The sequence below is a fragment of the Canis aureus genome, chromosome 36 (genome assembly GCF_053574225.1).
Source record: "Canis aureus isolate CA01 chromosome 36, VMU_Caureus_v.1.0, whole genome shotgun sequence".
NCBI lineage: Eukaryota > Metazoa > Chordata > Mammalia > Carnivora > Canidae > Canis > Canis aureus.
The window spans coordinates 18,255,427-18,273,655 of record NC_135646.1 but is presented as its reverse complement, the minus strand read 5'-3'; the positions used below and the strand labels follow the sequence as shown (position 1 = coordinate 18,273,655).

Sequence of the window (18,229 nt, the reverse complement as noted above, 5' to 3'; positions counted from 1 at the left end):
CATAATAGTGTAATGAAATGCTTAGTCTCCATTTAAAGGATATCCACCCAATAGTGAGTAGATCAGTAGGTGAGGGGGCAAGTGAGATGAATGTCTTCTCCTTGCCCCACCCCTAAAATAACAAGATGTAGCCAGACACTGACTAAATTCATCTCTTTACAGAACTGGTCCTTGGGATCAATGAGGTACCCTCACACACTGCACCCCCACCCCCAAACACACACAAAGGAAATAAGCAAACACAAGCAGGAGTAACTGAGAAAAGTTGAATAAAGAGACTATTTGCAAAGGTGTGAGCAGGGTTAAGAAAAACCAGTAAGGGATGGAGAGACATCCCAGGGCAAGCAAAAGCAGGAAGCCATTACCACCTCTAGTCTGAACGTCAAGGGGAGGGAATGCTTGCCAGAACTCAGAGCCATAGGAGTAGCTGTAGATGTGAGAGGGCAGTGGGACAGACGCTATGGTTTTGAAAGGAGGGAGCTTAGGGAATAGTCAACCTTCTTTCCTCCTACCCTGAAATCTTCTGCAGGTGCTCCCTTGGCTCAAGGCAAATGGAAGCCAGAGGTTGAGGAAGTCAATGTGGTCTCTAAGGTCAGCCTTCCAAAGCACAGAGCAGAGTGGGCAAGGTCCTTCTCACTCTAGGCATTTCCCCTGTTGTGGCATATGAGGAACAGTGAGAGCTGATTCCAGGCTCCCATTTTCTCCTCTCTACTCTTAATGATGAAATGACTCTGTTAATCATGGTCAGTTATTTAGTCCAAAAGTCTTGTTATACATCCTACAGCAATGAGTTTTCATACTGTGCCTTGAATATTTTATCAGCAGTGTCAAGATGAAGGAAGCAATTTCCCATCTGTGCAGACTTCGGCTGTTTTTGCCTGCCTAACATTCCTTATCTTTCTTTCTGGTAATAGCACCTTGGTTTTCTTTTAAGAGCCACTTTCTTTGGACTCAGTTCATGTGGTTGCGGTGGGCCTGATCTGGCCCCTGGACTCCAGGGCTAAGCACAGCTCTGTATCTCCTTTGCCATGGGATTATTTTTTTTAAAAGGCATGTGCCTCTCAGTTGTGCATCAGACCATGACTTCTGCTAGTGTTATATATATTTTAAGATTTATGTATTTGAGAAAGAGAGAAAGCACGCGCAAGTGGGGAGTGGTGCAGAGACAGAGAGAAGCAGACTTCCCACTGAGGACAGAGCCTGAGGTTGGGCTGGATCTCACCAGCCTGAGATTGGGACCTGAGCAGAATCCAGTATACTCAACCTATTGAGCCACCCAGGGCCCCTAGGCTCTATAAGCTGTCACATTTGTAAAGCTGGCAGGATGGTAGGATGTAAGCCCAGAGTTCATTAAGTTCAGGGTGAAACCAATACAGGAAACAACAGAAAGAAGATACAAATAAAGATAGATTTCTGGATCTATCTATACCTGAAGTTCTCTTGAACTTAAGTTTCATGAATCATAATTCCTTTTCTCTTCTTAAACCAATTTGGATTTCTGTCCCTTGTAATGGAAATTCCTAATATATTCTTTGTGATCTTAGAAGTCAATATTGCTTTACGTAGGGTTCTATATCTATTATTTATCATCAAGTGGTCTGGGTTCAGTCCTGTGCTTTAGTGTTGTATTACAGTGATAGGTGGATTAACAATGTTGAATGTACATTTTTTTAGCAGAAAAGTAAAATTCTACACAGACTATTAGCTGGCATGTTTTTGTGGGAATAGAAGCCACTTATCCATTGTAAAGGATACCACTTGTTTGATGAGATAATGCAGAATGAAGACATGGGCCATCTACAGGAATATGTAGCATTACTTTTTAGGTTTTTTTTTTTTTAATATACACAATAGCAACCAGGTTACTGGAACGATGAAAAAGATAGCACATTTAGAAGTTGCTCTTATTTCTTATACATCTTTAAGTTGCATTAACCATAGTCCAAAGCCGCCTCTTCTCAGTCTGAGGAGAAAAAGCAAAATCGCTCCTATTACCTTTTCTATTTGTTTGGCTATTATTCTCTGTCTGACCATACATAGGTTTTGGCTGTTTCTAGGACAAAATTTCAAACTCGAATAGGTATGTACCCTGGCACATAACTCAACACTAAACAATTAAAAGAATAAAAGTCAATCCTTTGGATGATTCTAAATGGCTATCCAGAAGATAAAACAACATCTGGCTGTTTGCAGTTGGTGTAGACATATCTTCATTTATAATGTGGATGTACATCTGCATATGGACTTGAGGGTCCACTGGAGCTTCAGTGGGGGCCCTGAACTGTTTGGAAATATTTGATAAAATGTATATTTTCCTGGGAGAGGTCACTTGATCTGGAGACTGTGTAATGTGCTTCAAGACTTGTGGTATTTATTATCAACTTGCCCTGAGGAAGGTTGAATCAGTGTTCACTACTATCAGCTAATGATGAAAGTTCCCATTTCCTATGTCCTGATCTAAAACTGAATATTAGATTTCATTTAAAATCTTTTAGACATTATTTAGTATCTTTTAAATATTATTTAAATATCTTTGCCAACGTGGTAGGACAAAAATGTAGTCTTGCTTTCCATCTCGTTTCTCTTCGCTTACTAGGGAGCTTGAACTTTTTTTCCTTGATATGGATTTTGAACTTTTGTCTTTCTCCTTGTGTGAATTCCTACTTGAGCCCTTTATCTACTTTATAAAGTGTTCATCTTACCATGAATGACTTGTAAGAAGTTTTATACATTGAAAATACTGGCCTTTTGCTATCAGAGTTACAAATATCTTTTCTGCCTTCACTGTTGACCTTTAACTTTAGATTTTTTTTTTTAAAGATTTATTTATTTGAGAGACAGGGAGAGCGCATGCACACATGGGACAGAGGGAAAGGGAGAGAAAGAAAATCTTCAAGCCACCTGAGTATGGAGCCCAATGTGGGGCTCGATCCCAGGACCCTGAGATCATGACCTGAGCTGAAATCAAGAATCAGCCACTCAACTAACTGAACCACCAGCTGCCATAACTTTAACTTCAACTGCCATAACTTTAGATTTCTGATGCATGAACATCTGAGTTTTATGAATTAGATTAAGGTTTTTCCTTTTATGTCTTATTTTCCTTTTGTTTTTAGGTTTAAAATACTTTCTTCACCCTGAGATCAAGCATGTAGTCATCTATGTATTTTTCCAAAAGTATCTTTATTATTTTTTTCTAACATATGATTATTAATTTAAAAAACATAACAGTACAATGAGGAGAACGTCTGAGAAATAATGATGAAGGACTTTATCCTTCTAAGCAGTTAGGATATACTTTTCTCATCCTAAATTTTCTCCAAATTCTTTTATGGTTTTTTAAAATTTAGTTTTGAATCAGGAATTTATTTTGCCATTTTATGTGAGGTTAGAGCCTCACATATTATTTAATGAAATAAATACATATGTAATGAAAAACACATATTTCCTCCACACCTTAAATTTATGTATCATTTTGCTAAATTCCTTTTGAGTTTCTGAATCATCATGTAATTTTTCTATTCGAAATTAATTTTTACATGATACTCTTAGGGAATTGGTAAACAATAGAGAGAGAAAACAGGGAGGACATAGAGGAAATCAATTCAGGCTAAACAATGGTATGATTGGTCTGGATAGAATAATTAAATATTATATGAAGTTATATACTCACACACTTTGCATGTATACATTCATGTTAAAGCCTTAAAAATGATCTGCTAAGACATTTATCAAGTACATCTCTAATTCATGCTCAGTCATTCCAGAATATCTTAGAATTAAATTTACAAGGTTGGTTTTAGATGTGGAGAGGCAATATTACAATCTCTGTGTTCTTTAATTTGGCCATACTAGGTAGTATAATTTCATTACTGGTAAATAAAAATCCTAAAGGAATGATAGACTTTTGATATAGGTGATTGGAGAGGACAACCATAACTATTCATTAACAGAATAAACTGTCTAGCTTAAGAAATAAGTTAGCAAATATTTATGCATTACCTTAAAATTTAAGTTAAATAAAAATAAAAATAAATTTAATTCAGTTAATGAACATATAATGTATTATTGGTTTCAGAGGTAGAGGTCAGTGATTCAGTCTTATATAACACTCAGTGCTCAACAGATCATTTTTTTTTTATTAAAGATTTTATTTATTTATTCATGAGAGACACAGAGACATAGGCAGAAGGAGAAGCAAGCTCCCCGCGGGGAGCCCAATATGGGACTTGATCCCAGGACCCTGGGGTCATGACCTGAGCCAAAGGCAGATGCTCAACCAGTGAGGCACCCAGGTGCACCTCACGTGCCCTTCCTAATAGCCATCACCCAGTTATCCTATTTCTCCATTGCCCTCCATTCCAGCAACTCTCAGTTTGTTTCTGATGATTAAAAATCTCTTATGGTTTATTTCCCTCTTTGATTTCATCTTGTTTTATTTTTTCCTCTCTTTCCCTATGACCCTCTGTTTTGCTTCTTAAATCTACATATGAGTGAGATCAAATAATTGTCTTTATCTGACTGACTTATTTTGCTTAGCATAATATCCTCTACTTCCATCCACATTGTTACAAATGGCAAGATTTCTTTTTTTGTTGGCTGAGTAGTAGTTCATTATATATATATATATATATATACATACCACATCATCTTTATCCATTCATCTATTGATGGACATCTGGGCTCTTTCCATAGTTTGGCGATTGTAGACATTGTTGCTATAAAAATTGGGGTGCTGGTGCCCCTTCAGATCACTACATTTTTGTCTTTGGGGTAAATACTCAGTAGTGCAATTGCTGGGTCATAGGGTAGCTCTATTTTCAACTTTTTGAGGAACCTCCATACTGTTTTCTGGAGTGGCTACACCAACTTGCATTCCCACCAACAGTGTATGGGGGTTACGCTTCCTCTGCATTCTCACCAACATCTGTTGTTTCCTAACTTGTTAACATTAGCTGTTCTGACTGGTGTGAGGTGGTATCTCATTGTGGCTTTGATTTATACTTCCCTGATGCTGAGTGACGTTCAGCATTTTTTCATGTGTCTCTTGGCCATTTGTATGTCTTTTTTGGAGATATGTCTGTTCATGTCTTCTGGCCATTTCTTGGTTGGAATATTTGTTCTTTGGGTGTGGAGTTTGATAAGTTCTTTTTAGATCTTGGATACTAGCCCTTTATCTAATGTGTCATTTGCAAATATCTTCTCCCATTGTGTCCGTTGTCTTTTGGTTTTGTCAAGTGTTTCCTTTGCTGTGCAAAAGCTTCTTATCTTGATGAAATCCCAATAGTTAGTTTTTGCCTTTGTTTCTCTTGCCTTTGAAGATGTGCCTCGTAAGAAGTTGCTGTGGCTGAGTTCAAAGAGGTTGTTGCCTGTGTTCTCCTCTAGGATTCTGATGGATTCCTATCTTACATTTAGGTCTTTCATCCATTTTGAGTCTATTTTTGTGTATGGGGTGAGGAAATGGTCCAGTTTCATTCTTCTGCATGTGACTGTCCAATTTTCCCAACACCATTTGTTGAAGACACTGTCTTTTTTCCATTGGATATTCTTTCCTGCTTTGTCAAAGGTGAATTGACCATAGACTTGAGGGTCCATTCTGGGTCTCTGTTCTACTCTATCGATCTGTACAACTGTTTTTATGCTAGTACCATGCTGTCTTGATGATTACAGCTTTGTAATAGAGCTTGAAGTCCAGAATTGAGATGTTATCAGTTTTGATTCTCTTTTCCAACATTCCTTTGGCTATTCAGGTTTTTTTTTTTTCCAGGTTCCATGCAAGTTTGGGATTATCTGTTCCAACTCTGTGAAATAAGTTGATGGTATTCTGATAGAGATCGCATTGAATATATAGATTGCTCTAGATTCATTTTGAAAATTCTTATGTTGTGTGGATTTGCTTCTGGACTTCAGATTCAATTTAGCTAATTCTTACACTCATTCTTGGGGCTCAACCACTTTGGCATTCCATATTCTAGTCCACTAATTGTTTTGGTTATTTTCAACTTATTTTTTCAAAAGAATTCTAGAATAATTTGGTAAGAAATTTCAAAGATCAAAAATCCAGTTGGTCTTTTGTTGGAAAAACATTATAAGTTAATTTGGAGAAACTGATATTTTTATTGGGTGGAATCTTTCCATTCAGAAATATTGTGTGCCTCTCCATTTATTCACATCTTTTGTTATATCCCTTGGTAAGTTACATAGCTTTCTTAATATAGACTGTGTATACGTACTGCTATTTTCCCTATACTTTTCTAAGCATTCATTTTTTTTCCCTGACATATAGAAAGCTACCAGCTTTTCTTGTATTTATTTTGCTTTTGGCTGCCTTACTAAATATATTAATCATAAACTTACTAATTAGAATGAACCTTTTCAGCTCATTCTCTTGGATTTTCTTGATAATCAACTACTTCAGGACACATATCTGATAAAAAGAAAAAAGAGAAACAGTTAAGATTTTATTTATTTGAGAGAGAGAGAGAGCAAACAAACAGGAGGAGCAGAAGGAGACAGAGAAGCAGACTCCTCACAGAGCAGAAAGCCTGATGCAGGTCTTAATCCTAGGATCCTGAGACCATGACCTGAGCTGAAGGCAGCAGATGCGTAACCAACTGTCACCCAGGTGCCCCTGTTTCTCCACCTAAAAAAATGTATAATATCACTACTTCTTTTAAATATCTTTCTGAATATTGAAAAACAATGGGAATAGTACCTTCCTCCAAACCTTGGAAGATCCCTTCATAATTAAGCATGATAATGTCTAGTGGTATGAGATAGAAACTTTTCATCAGGTTAAGAAGTATCCTCCCAGTTTTGATACATTAGTAGAGTTTTCTTTTTAAAAACCATGTATAGGTGCTGAATTTATTGAAGGTCTTCTCAGTATCCATTGAGATGATTGCATATTTATCCCCTTTAAGTTTGTGAGACATAGATTTCTTAATATTAAGCAATTCTTGCATTTTGGAAGTAAATCTTATTTGGCACATTATTCTCTTAATAAGTCACCTAATTAGGGGCATCAGTCAATTAAGTGTCTGACTCTTGATTTCAGCTCAGCTCATGATCTTGGGGTCCTGGGATCAAGGCCCTGGTCAGGCTCTGCACTCAGCGGGGAGTCTGTTTGGGATTCTCTGTCCCTCTGCTTCTCCCTCTGATCATGTTCATTCTCTCTCTCTCAAATAAATGAATAATTCTTAAAAAAAAAAAGTCACTGAATTAGATTTTTTAGTATTTAATTTATAATGTTTGTATCTATATTCAAAAACAAAATTGGCCTATGGATCTTCTTTGAGTTAACTTTGTTATTTTTTAGCATTATTTCAGTTTCACAAAATAAACTATGTTTTCAATCTTTACTTCTAGTGGTCTGAAATAGTTTAGAGAGCATGGGAGTTATCTACTTTTTGAAAATAATTGAACCACTCACTTGTAGAATAGTCTGGGTTCAGCTCTTTTGTTTGGGCTAGTTTCTTGGTTCCATCTTTATTTTTTTCTTCAAAGGTTATTAGTCTATTCAGTTTTCTATTTGTTTCAATTTTTTATGTCCCAGAAGATTGGCCATTGCAAACATATTTTAAAAAGGTACATGATATTGGATGTTGTATTTTTTTTTAAATTAAAATATCTCATCAGTATTTTTCTTTTCTTCTAATATTGTGCATGTATATTTTCTTTCCCTCATACAAAGATAGACTTGCTCAAGTTAATGATTTTTAAAATAAAAATAGAATTTTTATTATGTATAATTTGTTTTCTAATTCACTATTTTTTCTTTGTAAATATATATTAATTCTATGTCTCTATTTTTTAAAGGCTTAGTTTTTTTTGTATTTTTTATCTCGATCTAATTGATTAGCTCATTAGTCTTATTTTATTATTTAATAATAAAAAACAAATTATATGAATGCATTTTTTGCCAATAAGAGCTTTGACCACATCAAATATGTTTGTGGAAGTTGTGTTTTATCATCATTTTCCCCAAGTAGTCTATAATTGCAATTTACTATTACTCTGACCAGAATTATTTTAGAGATTGATTTTTGAAATTTTCAAGTAGACAGTTTTAACACTTAAACTTTTCTTACTAGTTTTTAATTTCATAGTGATCAAGGAAAGTGTATATTTTCTGCTTTTGAATTATATTGAGGGTTTCTTTGAGTCAATACACAATCTTTTTTTATAAGTATTCCAGATTTTTCTTCGGAAAAAGATATATTCTCTAGTAGACAAAAAGTTTAATATGTATGTAATAAATCAATCTTTATAATTTGTTACTCAAATTCTATCTTTAAACTTTTTACTTATTTGAACTATCAAAAAAGTTTCTCTTTCTGACACTTGTAAGAGCACTAATCTGAAGCAAGTATTATAGGAGTTCTGATTTTGACTCTGGCCTAGCTAATTTGGACAAAATATTCAACTTCTCTAAGACTCAGATTTCCATTCCTACAATATGGGAATGATAATAACTGTTCTGTGCAAATCATTGGTCTTTAACTGACAGTGTATGTGTAGGTGTCATGTTACCTGTACCATGCCATACAAGTGTAAATTAACACATTTTCTGTCTTTTATTATCTTTTACCTACCTTAATCATCAAGACATTCTGCTCTATCTTCTTTAAACTTTTCAGCTATCTCTGATTTTTCTTGCCCTATCATGAATCTAAAACAGCTACTCATTTGCCTTAGTTATCATCACTCATTTAATCTCCTGGTGATCACCATAGCCTTTGCAAGATCCTTGCCCTTCTCTTCTTGAGTGCACTCAAGACTGGGGAAAACTCTTGTTACATGTTAATTTCCTGTAGCCACTAATGTCTCCTTAGGACATGAAATAGTGCTTAGGAAATAAAGATGGACATTGATTTAAAAATATGAGATTACTTATATGTGTTAAATTTTCATTGGACTTTTAAAATAAAATGGTTAATGAAAGCTATAAATTACTAGGCTGTAGGATCACCCTGGGATTAGAAGGAGTAAAAATAGAGGTCTGGGCACTCAATACTGTATTGACTCAAAATCCCAATAGGATTTGAGGTGTGAAGATGTTGGACAGAAAGAACTTGTGAACATCTGACAATGATTTTCAGGTTCATTTGGAAAATAATTAGGTAACAATAGATATTTTTTAAAAAGAAGAGCAAATCAGAGGTTTCATTGGGCCAAAATGTAAATCTCATTATGAAGCTATCTAATCACTTTTGTCCTTTAGGTATTTTGCTTCCTTATGCTTAAGATAATTTCATAAGACTTTTACTAAAGAAAGGAAAAAGTATTGCACACACATGTACAGTGTTTAGTTATTCCCATTATGGAATGATACATGGTCACAGGAAAAGATTTCAAAAGTGCAGAAAAGCACAAAGGAAAAACAAACATTTGTTTACAAGCAAATTAATTTCTGGCACCTATTATTTCAATTTTTTATATATGCTTTGTATTTTTTATTCATAAATTTTCATATAAAAATTTAAACATTAACTTCATATATATGTAATACATATAACTTGCTTTTTCCACTAATTGTATCATGAACATTTTCTCATGATTCCATGGAATCTTTGACTTGTACCTCTAGTAATTATACTAGTGTAATTGACAGTGTGGGACTCTGCAAGATGTGTTTTTTTCTTTTTTCTGGCTTAAAAGATGAACGTTTTTCTTCTTAAAAAGAAAAAGCAGATTTTCAGTTTATGCCAGTAGGTGTCATCCGTTCACACAAAGCACAACCCAAGGAACCTAATGTAATTTGACTTAACCTCCATAATTTCTACCAAATTCCAGTATTGTATTTTAGCTACCTTTGCCCTTAGGGTGCTAGGAAAGAAAGAAAGAAAGAAAGAAAGAAAGAAAGAAAGAAAGAAAGAAAGAAAGAAAGAATTTTACAATGGAATAAATTTTGTAAGCTTGAAGTTATTTTACCTCCTAAAAATGCATTAATTACTGGGAAGAAGTTATTAAAATCTTACTCTGAGGGGATCCATGGGTGGTGCAGTGGTTTAGCACCTGCCTTTGGCCCAGGGCGCGATCCTGGAGACCTGGGATCGAGTCCCATGTCGGGCTCCTGGTGCATGGAGCCTGCTTCTCCCTCTGCCTGTGTCTCTGCCTCTCTCTCTCTCACTGTGTGCCTATCATAAATAAATAAAAATTAAAAATAAAATAAAATAAAATAAAATCTTACTCTGAGTAGCCACCCAAAAAAGGTCAATGATAATTGCCATGTTTTCAGAAAAAGAGGGTCACCAATCTTGATCCTGTGTTTAAAATTTGAGATGTGTCAAATATAATGAAGTATTTTTAAAATATCAGAAATTTATGGAAAAAAGTCATGAAATTTAAATGCTATATGTAGTAATTAGATTTTTGGTAGCATGAAATAGTTCTTAAGAGCTTTCAAATCCATTAGTTTTTGACCCTCACAAGAATCCACTGAGGTTATAAAAAGTAAACTTCTGTTTAAAGAAGTCAGGGGTCTTTCTTGGAGCCACACAGCTGGTAAACAATGAAGTAAGGTCTAGAACAAGAGTCTTCTTACTGCATATGCATATGTATATGTATATGTATGTATTGCCAAATGAGAGTTATCTTTTAAAGCGGAGGTTAAAAATTGATAGTCTGTGGCCAAACTGATTGGATCTTTAAATATTTTTTTTCTGCCTCCTTTAGTGCTGGCTCACACTTTATTTTAAATTTTTAAAATAAGTTGCAAAATTTAAAAATCAGAATATTTCCCCACAGCTAGACTCGGAAACGTATTTGGAAAAATCCAGCAGATATAGCTATATTGGACTCTTATTTTATTGTAGCAGCGTATAGGGGGATCTAATCAGCTGCTACTCCTATGTGCTCTTGAACTTGCCGCAGTTTCCACCACTCCCTATTGCCTCATACCAGGTCCCCTTCATTCATTTGTTCCATCTGTCTGGCCCCTGTACGCATATGAGCTTGTGAGTCTTTTGAGTTTCAGTCTTTTGGGGAAGATTATGTACTCATTTCAGCAATGCTATTATGGTTCAAACATTTGTTTTGATAGCTTTCATAATCACATTAAGAGCCGCAGAAGAGACATGGGGCATGTATTTTAACCCATGTAATTTTCTGATTGACATGGTGTTATCTGCTTAATCACTTAGGTGGAGTATATAGAAGGAAAGCAGAGGACTGAAGCTTCAATTCTGGGGAATATCAACATCAACACTTAGGAGAACAGAGACGTAGGAAGAACTGGCAAAAAAGTCCAAGCTGGAAGGGATCTAGAGATGATGAGTGTTAAAAAGAATACAGGAATGATTTTGACTGTATATGGGGAAAATGAGGGGCTTCAATGAAATGTTTGAAGTTGGGAGGCTAAAGGTTTCCTTCTAAGTGTTAGACTTTATTCAACACAGAATAGGTTAAACATATGTGAAATAGTCTAGAGTTTAATGGTTCTTGGCTGTGATAACTCAATCAGGAATGGGTGGTACTATTTCAAGATGAAGTAGTATGACATAAAGGAGTATATATAGCATCAAATGATGCAGAGATGTCAAAGAAGAGAAGAATGAGAGTGTTGGTTGGAGTTGGTATTAAGGAGCTCATGGGTGGGCTCAGGAAAAGGAGTTTCAATGGAATGCTAGAGATAAAAATCAATCTACAGTGGATTCAAGAACATCTAGGAAGTAGTGATGAGTAGAGACTGAGCGTGGACATCTTCTTCCTAAGAAAGAAGAAAGAGCAACAGATGGCAGGGGTTGCGGGGTCTGAGGAAATGTGTTTGTATGTATTAAGGACTGGAGAGATCCTAGCATGTTTTTAAATGAAAGGGAGGGAGCTATAGGAAGGTGGTCCAGGGGCAAAAGATGGAACTGAGGGGACAAGAACCCTGGAGGGGCTAAAGGGAATGAGATCCAGGGAGTGCTTTATGATATTTTGAGCAGTGGCACTCATCAGGATGAAGGTCTTGTTTGCCAAAGTGACTAAGTTGGGCTATTTTTGCTAAAAATATCAATAAATCACTAGATAGTCACATCTTACACTGACTGTTTTCACTATACTTGGAAATGTGCAATTAGTTTTCTCAGCTTCATGAATTAATAACTTAAATGAGAAATTATTTTGTTGTTAAAATAGAATGTCCTTTTGTTGGTTTAGAGATGGACAAATGGTCAAATAAGAGATAAATCAGGATAATTATATTTATTGAATTAATTTCAATGTGAAATACAAACATCTTGATAATTTTCTACTCTCAAATTATGATTCAAAGAACAAAGTGTTAATTGATGATTGCTCCTGAGGTAATAGTGTTCATTCAAAAATTAAGAATTCTTCAAACACTCATTCATTCAACAAATAGTGATGAAGCATCTACTATGGCCCAGGCATTGTGTTGAGCATTATAGATACTGATGCAAAGAAGCCATCTTCTTCGGACTCTAGTTATGGAAGTGGTTGGTAGTAAATGGATCAGGAAAGGGCTTATTTGATGAGTTTATGGGTTTGTAAGCAAAGGCTTGAAGAATGGTAGGATTCATGCTGGAGAATGGAGGCTAGGGTAGCGAGAAAAGAGAGTAGGGACAAGAAGAGGGCCCCCAGCAATGGGAGGAAGAGTAGCTTAGGGAATTTGCAGAACATGACATCATTCAATATGGCTGAAGCATTTGATGAGAAGGAAGAGAGCAAATGCGGCAAGAAATGAGGCTAAATTGGGACCCTATTGTAAAACAGCTTATAACGAGTTTGGGCCTTATCTAAGACTAACAGGAAGCCAAAGGAGGGTGCTAAGCAGGGAAGCAGGGTGAATTAGATTTACATTTTACAAAGATTACTTAACTCTTGTTGGAGTGTGGAGACAGAAACGGGGCACGTGTGGGGATAGAAAAATCAGGAGAGATGGTGGAGACCTGGTCTAAAGCAGTGATCCTGACAAGAAAAGAAGAAAAACAACATGGCAGACAGCCAGGAAGTAAGATAATAGGGCTCAGTGGTGAATTCCTGAGGGGCAGAAGGGGCTGACCACAGGTTCCTGGATGATTTAGTGACTGGAGGGTGGTGCCACTCAACAACAGAGAGAAGCTAGGAGGAGAACCCATCCTGATTAGGGTGAACACTTCTCTTTCAATGTTTTTCAACTTGAGAGTGGCAAACCAAGTTTAGGTGAAGTACAGATAACTTTGCAGGTGCTTTTTAAAAACCTCATTGTTTGAGCTCAGTGGTTCTTCTCCACACGCAAGTATTGCCTTCAGTAAAGTTTCAAGCAAAGCAAAAGAAAGATATTCACCTGTGGAACTTCAAAAAAGCAAGCCCACAGCATCACCAAGGCTGGTGCCCGCAAAGCAAGGAATAATAAACATCCCATTTTTAATTTAACAGATTTTCCATTCCCCGCCCTCACCCCAGGCATCTGCACACACAAATCAAAACCCTCTTAAGTCATGGAATGAAAAAAATGAAAAAAAAAAAAAAAAAAAAGCAAACAAAAAGTGCTTCCTGTGGTGTGAACGGAAATTGTTGCCCAGTTTATTTTCCAAGCACATGAACAGTAGTTCTGAATATTTAAAACCACAAGTAATCATATTCTTAACTGAGATTTTTGAGAAGAGGTGGTGCGGACAGGATCACTCATAGTGGTCTTTGACATAAAGTACATTTACTTTGAAGTAAGGCCTGCTCCCCTTCAACATCAGTTATCACCAAGTGTCTTACAAACAGAATTGTGTTGGTTGGGAAAAAGCAAACAGATTCAGAACAAATAAATATCCCTACCTAGTTGAACTAAAGCCAAGCCATACCATCACATGTGTTTTTGCCCCTTGAGATAGAAATTGCATCTAAATTTTATTAGGAAAACTCTTTTGCATTAGAATATTTTTAGAACTTCATCTAGGATCTAAGTACCCTTCTTCCACCAAAATATGAGGCCCCCAATTCACATTGGCCAGTAATTTCTGGCCAGATAAATGAAGACTAGCATGTGAATATAGTGTGGTAATTAAGAGTGTGGAATTAAGTTTCTTTCTTGTTTGTTTTTAAGATTTGTTTATCTACTCTTTGAGAGAGAGACAGAGACAGAGAGACAGAGTGAGCAGGGGGAGGGGCAGAGAGACAGGTAGAAGGTCCTGAAATAGATTTCCCACTGAGTGGGGAGCCCGCTGTGGGGCTCCATCCAAGGGCTCTGAGATCATGACCTGAGCTGAAATCCAGAGTTGGTTGTTTAACTGAGCCACCAAGGTGCCCATGGAATTTGGTTTCATTGTCTGGGTTTGACCTGACTCTATTACTTATTGACCATGTGAGCTTGGACTTCATTACTTAATCACTCTAACTCTCAGTTTTCTCATTGTGAAATGGGAATAATAATGAGATCTCTGTCACAGAGTAGTTGTGAACATGGAAGAGATCATTCATGTGAAGCACAGTGTCTGGCGTATTGGTATGTACTCAATAAATGTTCATTAGATTCCTGCCCTATTGTCCTCTGCAGAACTATATCTGAGCTCTAGAATTTGTGGTAATTTTTATTGGATGAAGTAAGAGCTCTCTAGACTTAGTTCCAGAGCTAGGCCACAGCAAAGTTAGAAAAAGTCAATTATTCTACACTGCCTCCTTTTTGCTGGGAAAGGATTCAAGTACGATAACAATGGATCTGGAGGCATTTCCTCTTGATGCTGTCAGGGATCATAGTGGAAGGGAAAAGAAGGAAATCAGGGTAATAGGTTCCCAGTGGTCTTGGTGGCCCATTATTTCTCTCAAGTTAGCTCAACACCTCAAATAGCGTCTTTTACACTATTAAGGCCTAGGAGCCTAAAAAAGGTCACTGGGGAAACAGAGATGTAATGGAATCACTGCAGGATCAGCCTCCTACCTTATCTTTGGAACCCCTTGGCTCTGGTCCAGTATCCCATATTGCTCTTCTAGAGCCCCAAATCCGGATTCTACTTCAGAGCCTGGACATTGGACTGAAACTTTGGTTGCCCTGACATCCTGATTTCAGCTTCTCACCTGAATATCTCCTCTGCAGGCTGATAGTTGGTCTTATCCTGTCTTCCCCATAAACCCTGGATCCAGCATCTTAGAAGCTGGTTCAGACTTTTAGATGGTTGGCTTGAGTGGCTCTACCTGTTTTGGTTAAGAGTGAGAACTCTGGAACCATACTCTTCAAATCCTAGCATTCCCACCTGCTATTTGACTTGTGCCAGCACTTTACAACTCATGGCTCAGTTTTTCTTATCTGTAAAATGGGAAATACTAATTTCCCCACCTCATAGAATGTCCCCACCTCATAGAATGGTTAGGAGAGTTAAATGAATTACCATATGTATAAAACATAATATAAATACACATACACAAATAATCCAGGTTAATATAATATTAGCTATATTCTATTCTATACATAATATATATTATTTTACATTTAATTTTATGTACACTTTACATTAAGATGAATATTTCATATAAACACTTATGTACATACAAATCTACTTATTTATATTATTATTGCTATTGTTGTTATTGTCTGTTCTATTGCCCTGCAGAGATGGAGACCATGGGTAGGCTTTTCAGCTTTTTTTGTTTTCATCTGCAGCTATAGGTACAGAATTCCTGGTTTCTACAGACTCTTCTGTAATATGCAGAACAGAGTTTAGGTTGGATTAAAATAGATTGCATCATTTGGAGAATTACCATCTACAGTGAATGTGATGTAAATATTTCTCTGATTTCTGTGTTGCTCTTCTTCCAGATAAATCTGCATTTCAATTTCTGTAAGAATTCCCTTTATTTCTTATCCTGTTTCAAAGGCTTTCTATCTCTGGAGCAAATAGCAGAAGATAGGTGTCAAAAACATGTTATTTATCATGTGGCTATTTTTAGAGTTTGTTATTCCCCAGTAACCATTGATTCAGTGGAGTGGGATGGTTCTGAAAATAGGCATGGTCTCTTTCTCTTGTTTTATTGGAACCACAATGAGGGTAAAGTTTCTCTCTGTTTTCAAAATTATCAGCAATCCATGGATTAAGCTGAACCCCCCCGTAAACCATAATGCCGCTCCTATCGCCACTGACATCAATCGCAAGACACCTCCTTGCCTTAATGGTAAGTGTGACACTACATAAACCCTCACAAAACCCACTTCCTTTCCAGCAAATAGAAAACAGTTGAGAACATGAATTCACTGTCAGCTTTGAACACTGGAGGGGATTGCATCTGTTTTCAGCAAACATGAAGTCAGACCTCTGGTATTTCCTTCTCTTCTGCTTTCAAGTTGAAGCCCTAACAGGTGAGTGGCCCATCGATTATTTTTTATTAAGTTATGATTCAAGTGAATATTAAAAAACCCAAAAGGTAGAAAAATCAGGCACCCAGTAGAAGGTATTTTTGTTTGTTTTCTGTTTTTTTTGTTTTGTTTTGCTTTTTTAAAAAAATTTAATTTATTACTTATTTATTTTTTGAAAGTGGGAACAATTGCAGAGAAGTCCCAAGCACTTGGCGCTGGGCTTTTGTCACCATGTCACAGCTGATGCCATGGAGTTTGTACTGCTTCTTTTGATATTGTGTTTTTTAAGATGAAGAAAAATGTTTCATCAGACCATTAAAATTTTAAATTACCTGCTTGGAGTTACCTGTTAGTAGATAAAGTAGAAGAGCGGCTTACTATTCTCAGAGAAAGATGAAAGGCAAAATGACTTGTGTCAACTGAATGAAGGTAAAATAGTCGTGACATCTGGGCCGCGAATTCTTTTAGAAGGAGAAAATAAAATGGAAACACTTTGAAAAAGAGGATTTTGATTTTAATCTTATCTGGGTGATCTCTTGTCAGAAATGTCCAGGCTGCCACAGAGTTTTTTTTTTGACACTAAGCGTCAGGGTCCCTCTAAAAGGCCAAGGAGTCGTGGACACTATAAAAAGGCTCCTAAGCCCATGGAGACATTAAAGAAAAACAAACCAGCATTCTGAAGTCCTCAATTCTCTCTCTTAGATGGTATATATATCAGACTATTTGAAGGGTTTAAATAATGTGACCTACCACTAAATTAAAAAATGTGTTTCTGCTGTTTCTTACTTGGTATATTTTTGTATTCCCCCCTCCGCCCCCCCCCCCCCCACTCTGAGCCATGTTCTTGAGGCTGGCACAAGCAAAGTGAAATTATATGGACTTGGAAAGTTCTATTAACACTAAAAGGGAAAGCAGAACTCTAGTAGACATAATCTCATCTAGACACACATTTTGCAGTGGTACAAAGAAATAGATTTTACTTTTCTCTCCAAAGAATTAAAAAGCAATAACAGATTGGTCAAATCTTTCATCTCGTAGTAGTTCAAGGTGATTCAAATGCTCTTAAGAGGAATGAAGAGTGAACAATTAGAGTCTGCTTATAAGTTCCAAAGTCAGCTTGGGGCTACTTGCTTGTTTATGCCCTGTCTACAACCCAGTGAGATCTTTTAGTGGCATGAACAACAAATGAATAGCTTTGGAATTGATATTCATTTATTTATTCATTCACTTATCCATTCATTCATGCACCACCAAGCACTTGCCACGTAGGAGGTACTATGCTAGCTGCTGTGTGTGCAATGATGAACAAAACCGCATCAGTCCCTGCTCTCAGGAAGCTAACTGAATGGTTGGAAGAAAGACATTAATTAAATAATCCCATGAATTAATAATAATTACGGACAAATTCAGAGAATGTAACAAAGAAGCCTCTCTAGACTGGGTGGATATGGGGGAGGAGTTGGGGAGTGGTGTTCATCAAAATCTTTTTTGTGGCAGTGCCACTTGAATTAAGATCTGAAGGATAAGTAGGAATAAATGAGGGGGATGGTGTCAGAGGGGGAAAAACATTCTGTACCAGGTAAAGAGGAAGGGCAAAGGATCTATGGCAGGAGGAAATGAAGTAAGGTCAGAGAACTGGAAGAAGGTAGAAATGCCTGAGCATGGAAGGAAAGGGTTTGGAATGGTACAAGAAGATGCTGGAAAGAAAAGCAGAGGCAAAACCATTCAGGCCATGTAAAGGATTTTGGATTTTTTCCCAAGAATATTGGTACAAGTCATTGAGGGTTATGCTGTAAAAAGATATCCCAATACGCTAAGCCCATATGGGCACTTACGGTTGATAGTGTGTTTATTATCAGTTTGAGATTTGAGTTAACAATCATGTTTTTTTCTGTGGAAGGATAGATCCAACCTAGGTAGAATTATTTCAAGTTACTAGACTAACCTGATGAAATTGTGCTT

General features: G+C 36.6%; 1 protein-coding gene across 1 annotated transcript in view; it reads left to right on the top strand.

Moving 5' to 3' along the window:
• ICOS (inducible T cell costimulator) overlaps positions 1-18,229 on the top strand; it is a 73,279-nt gene that overhangs the window by 32,932 nt on the left and 22,118 nt on the right. Inside the window, exon 2 of the mRNA XM_077884939.1 lies at positions 16,135-16,270. Within this exon, the coding sequence (XP_077741065.1) occupies positions 16,213-16,270 (58 nt within the window). The 5' untranslated portion in view covers positions 16,135-16,212. The remainder of the gene's footprint in view (positions 1-16,134; positions 16,271-18,229) is intronic.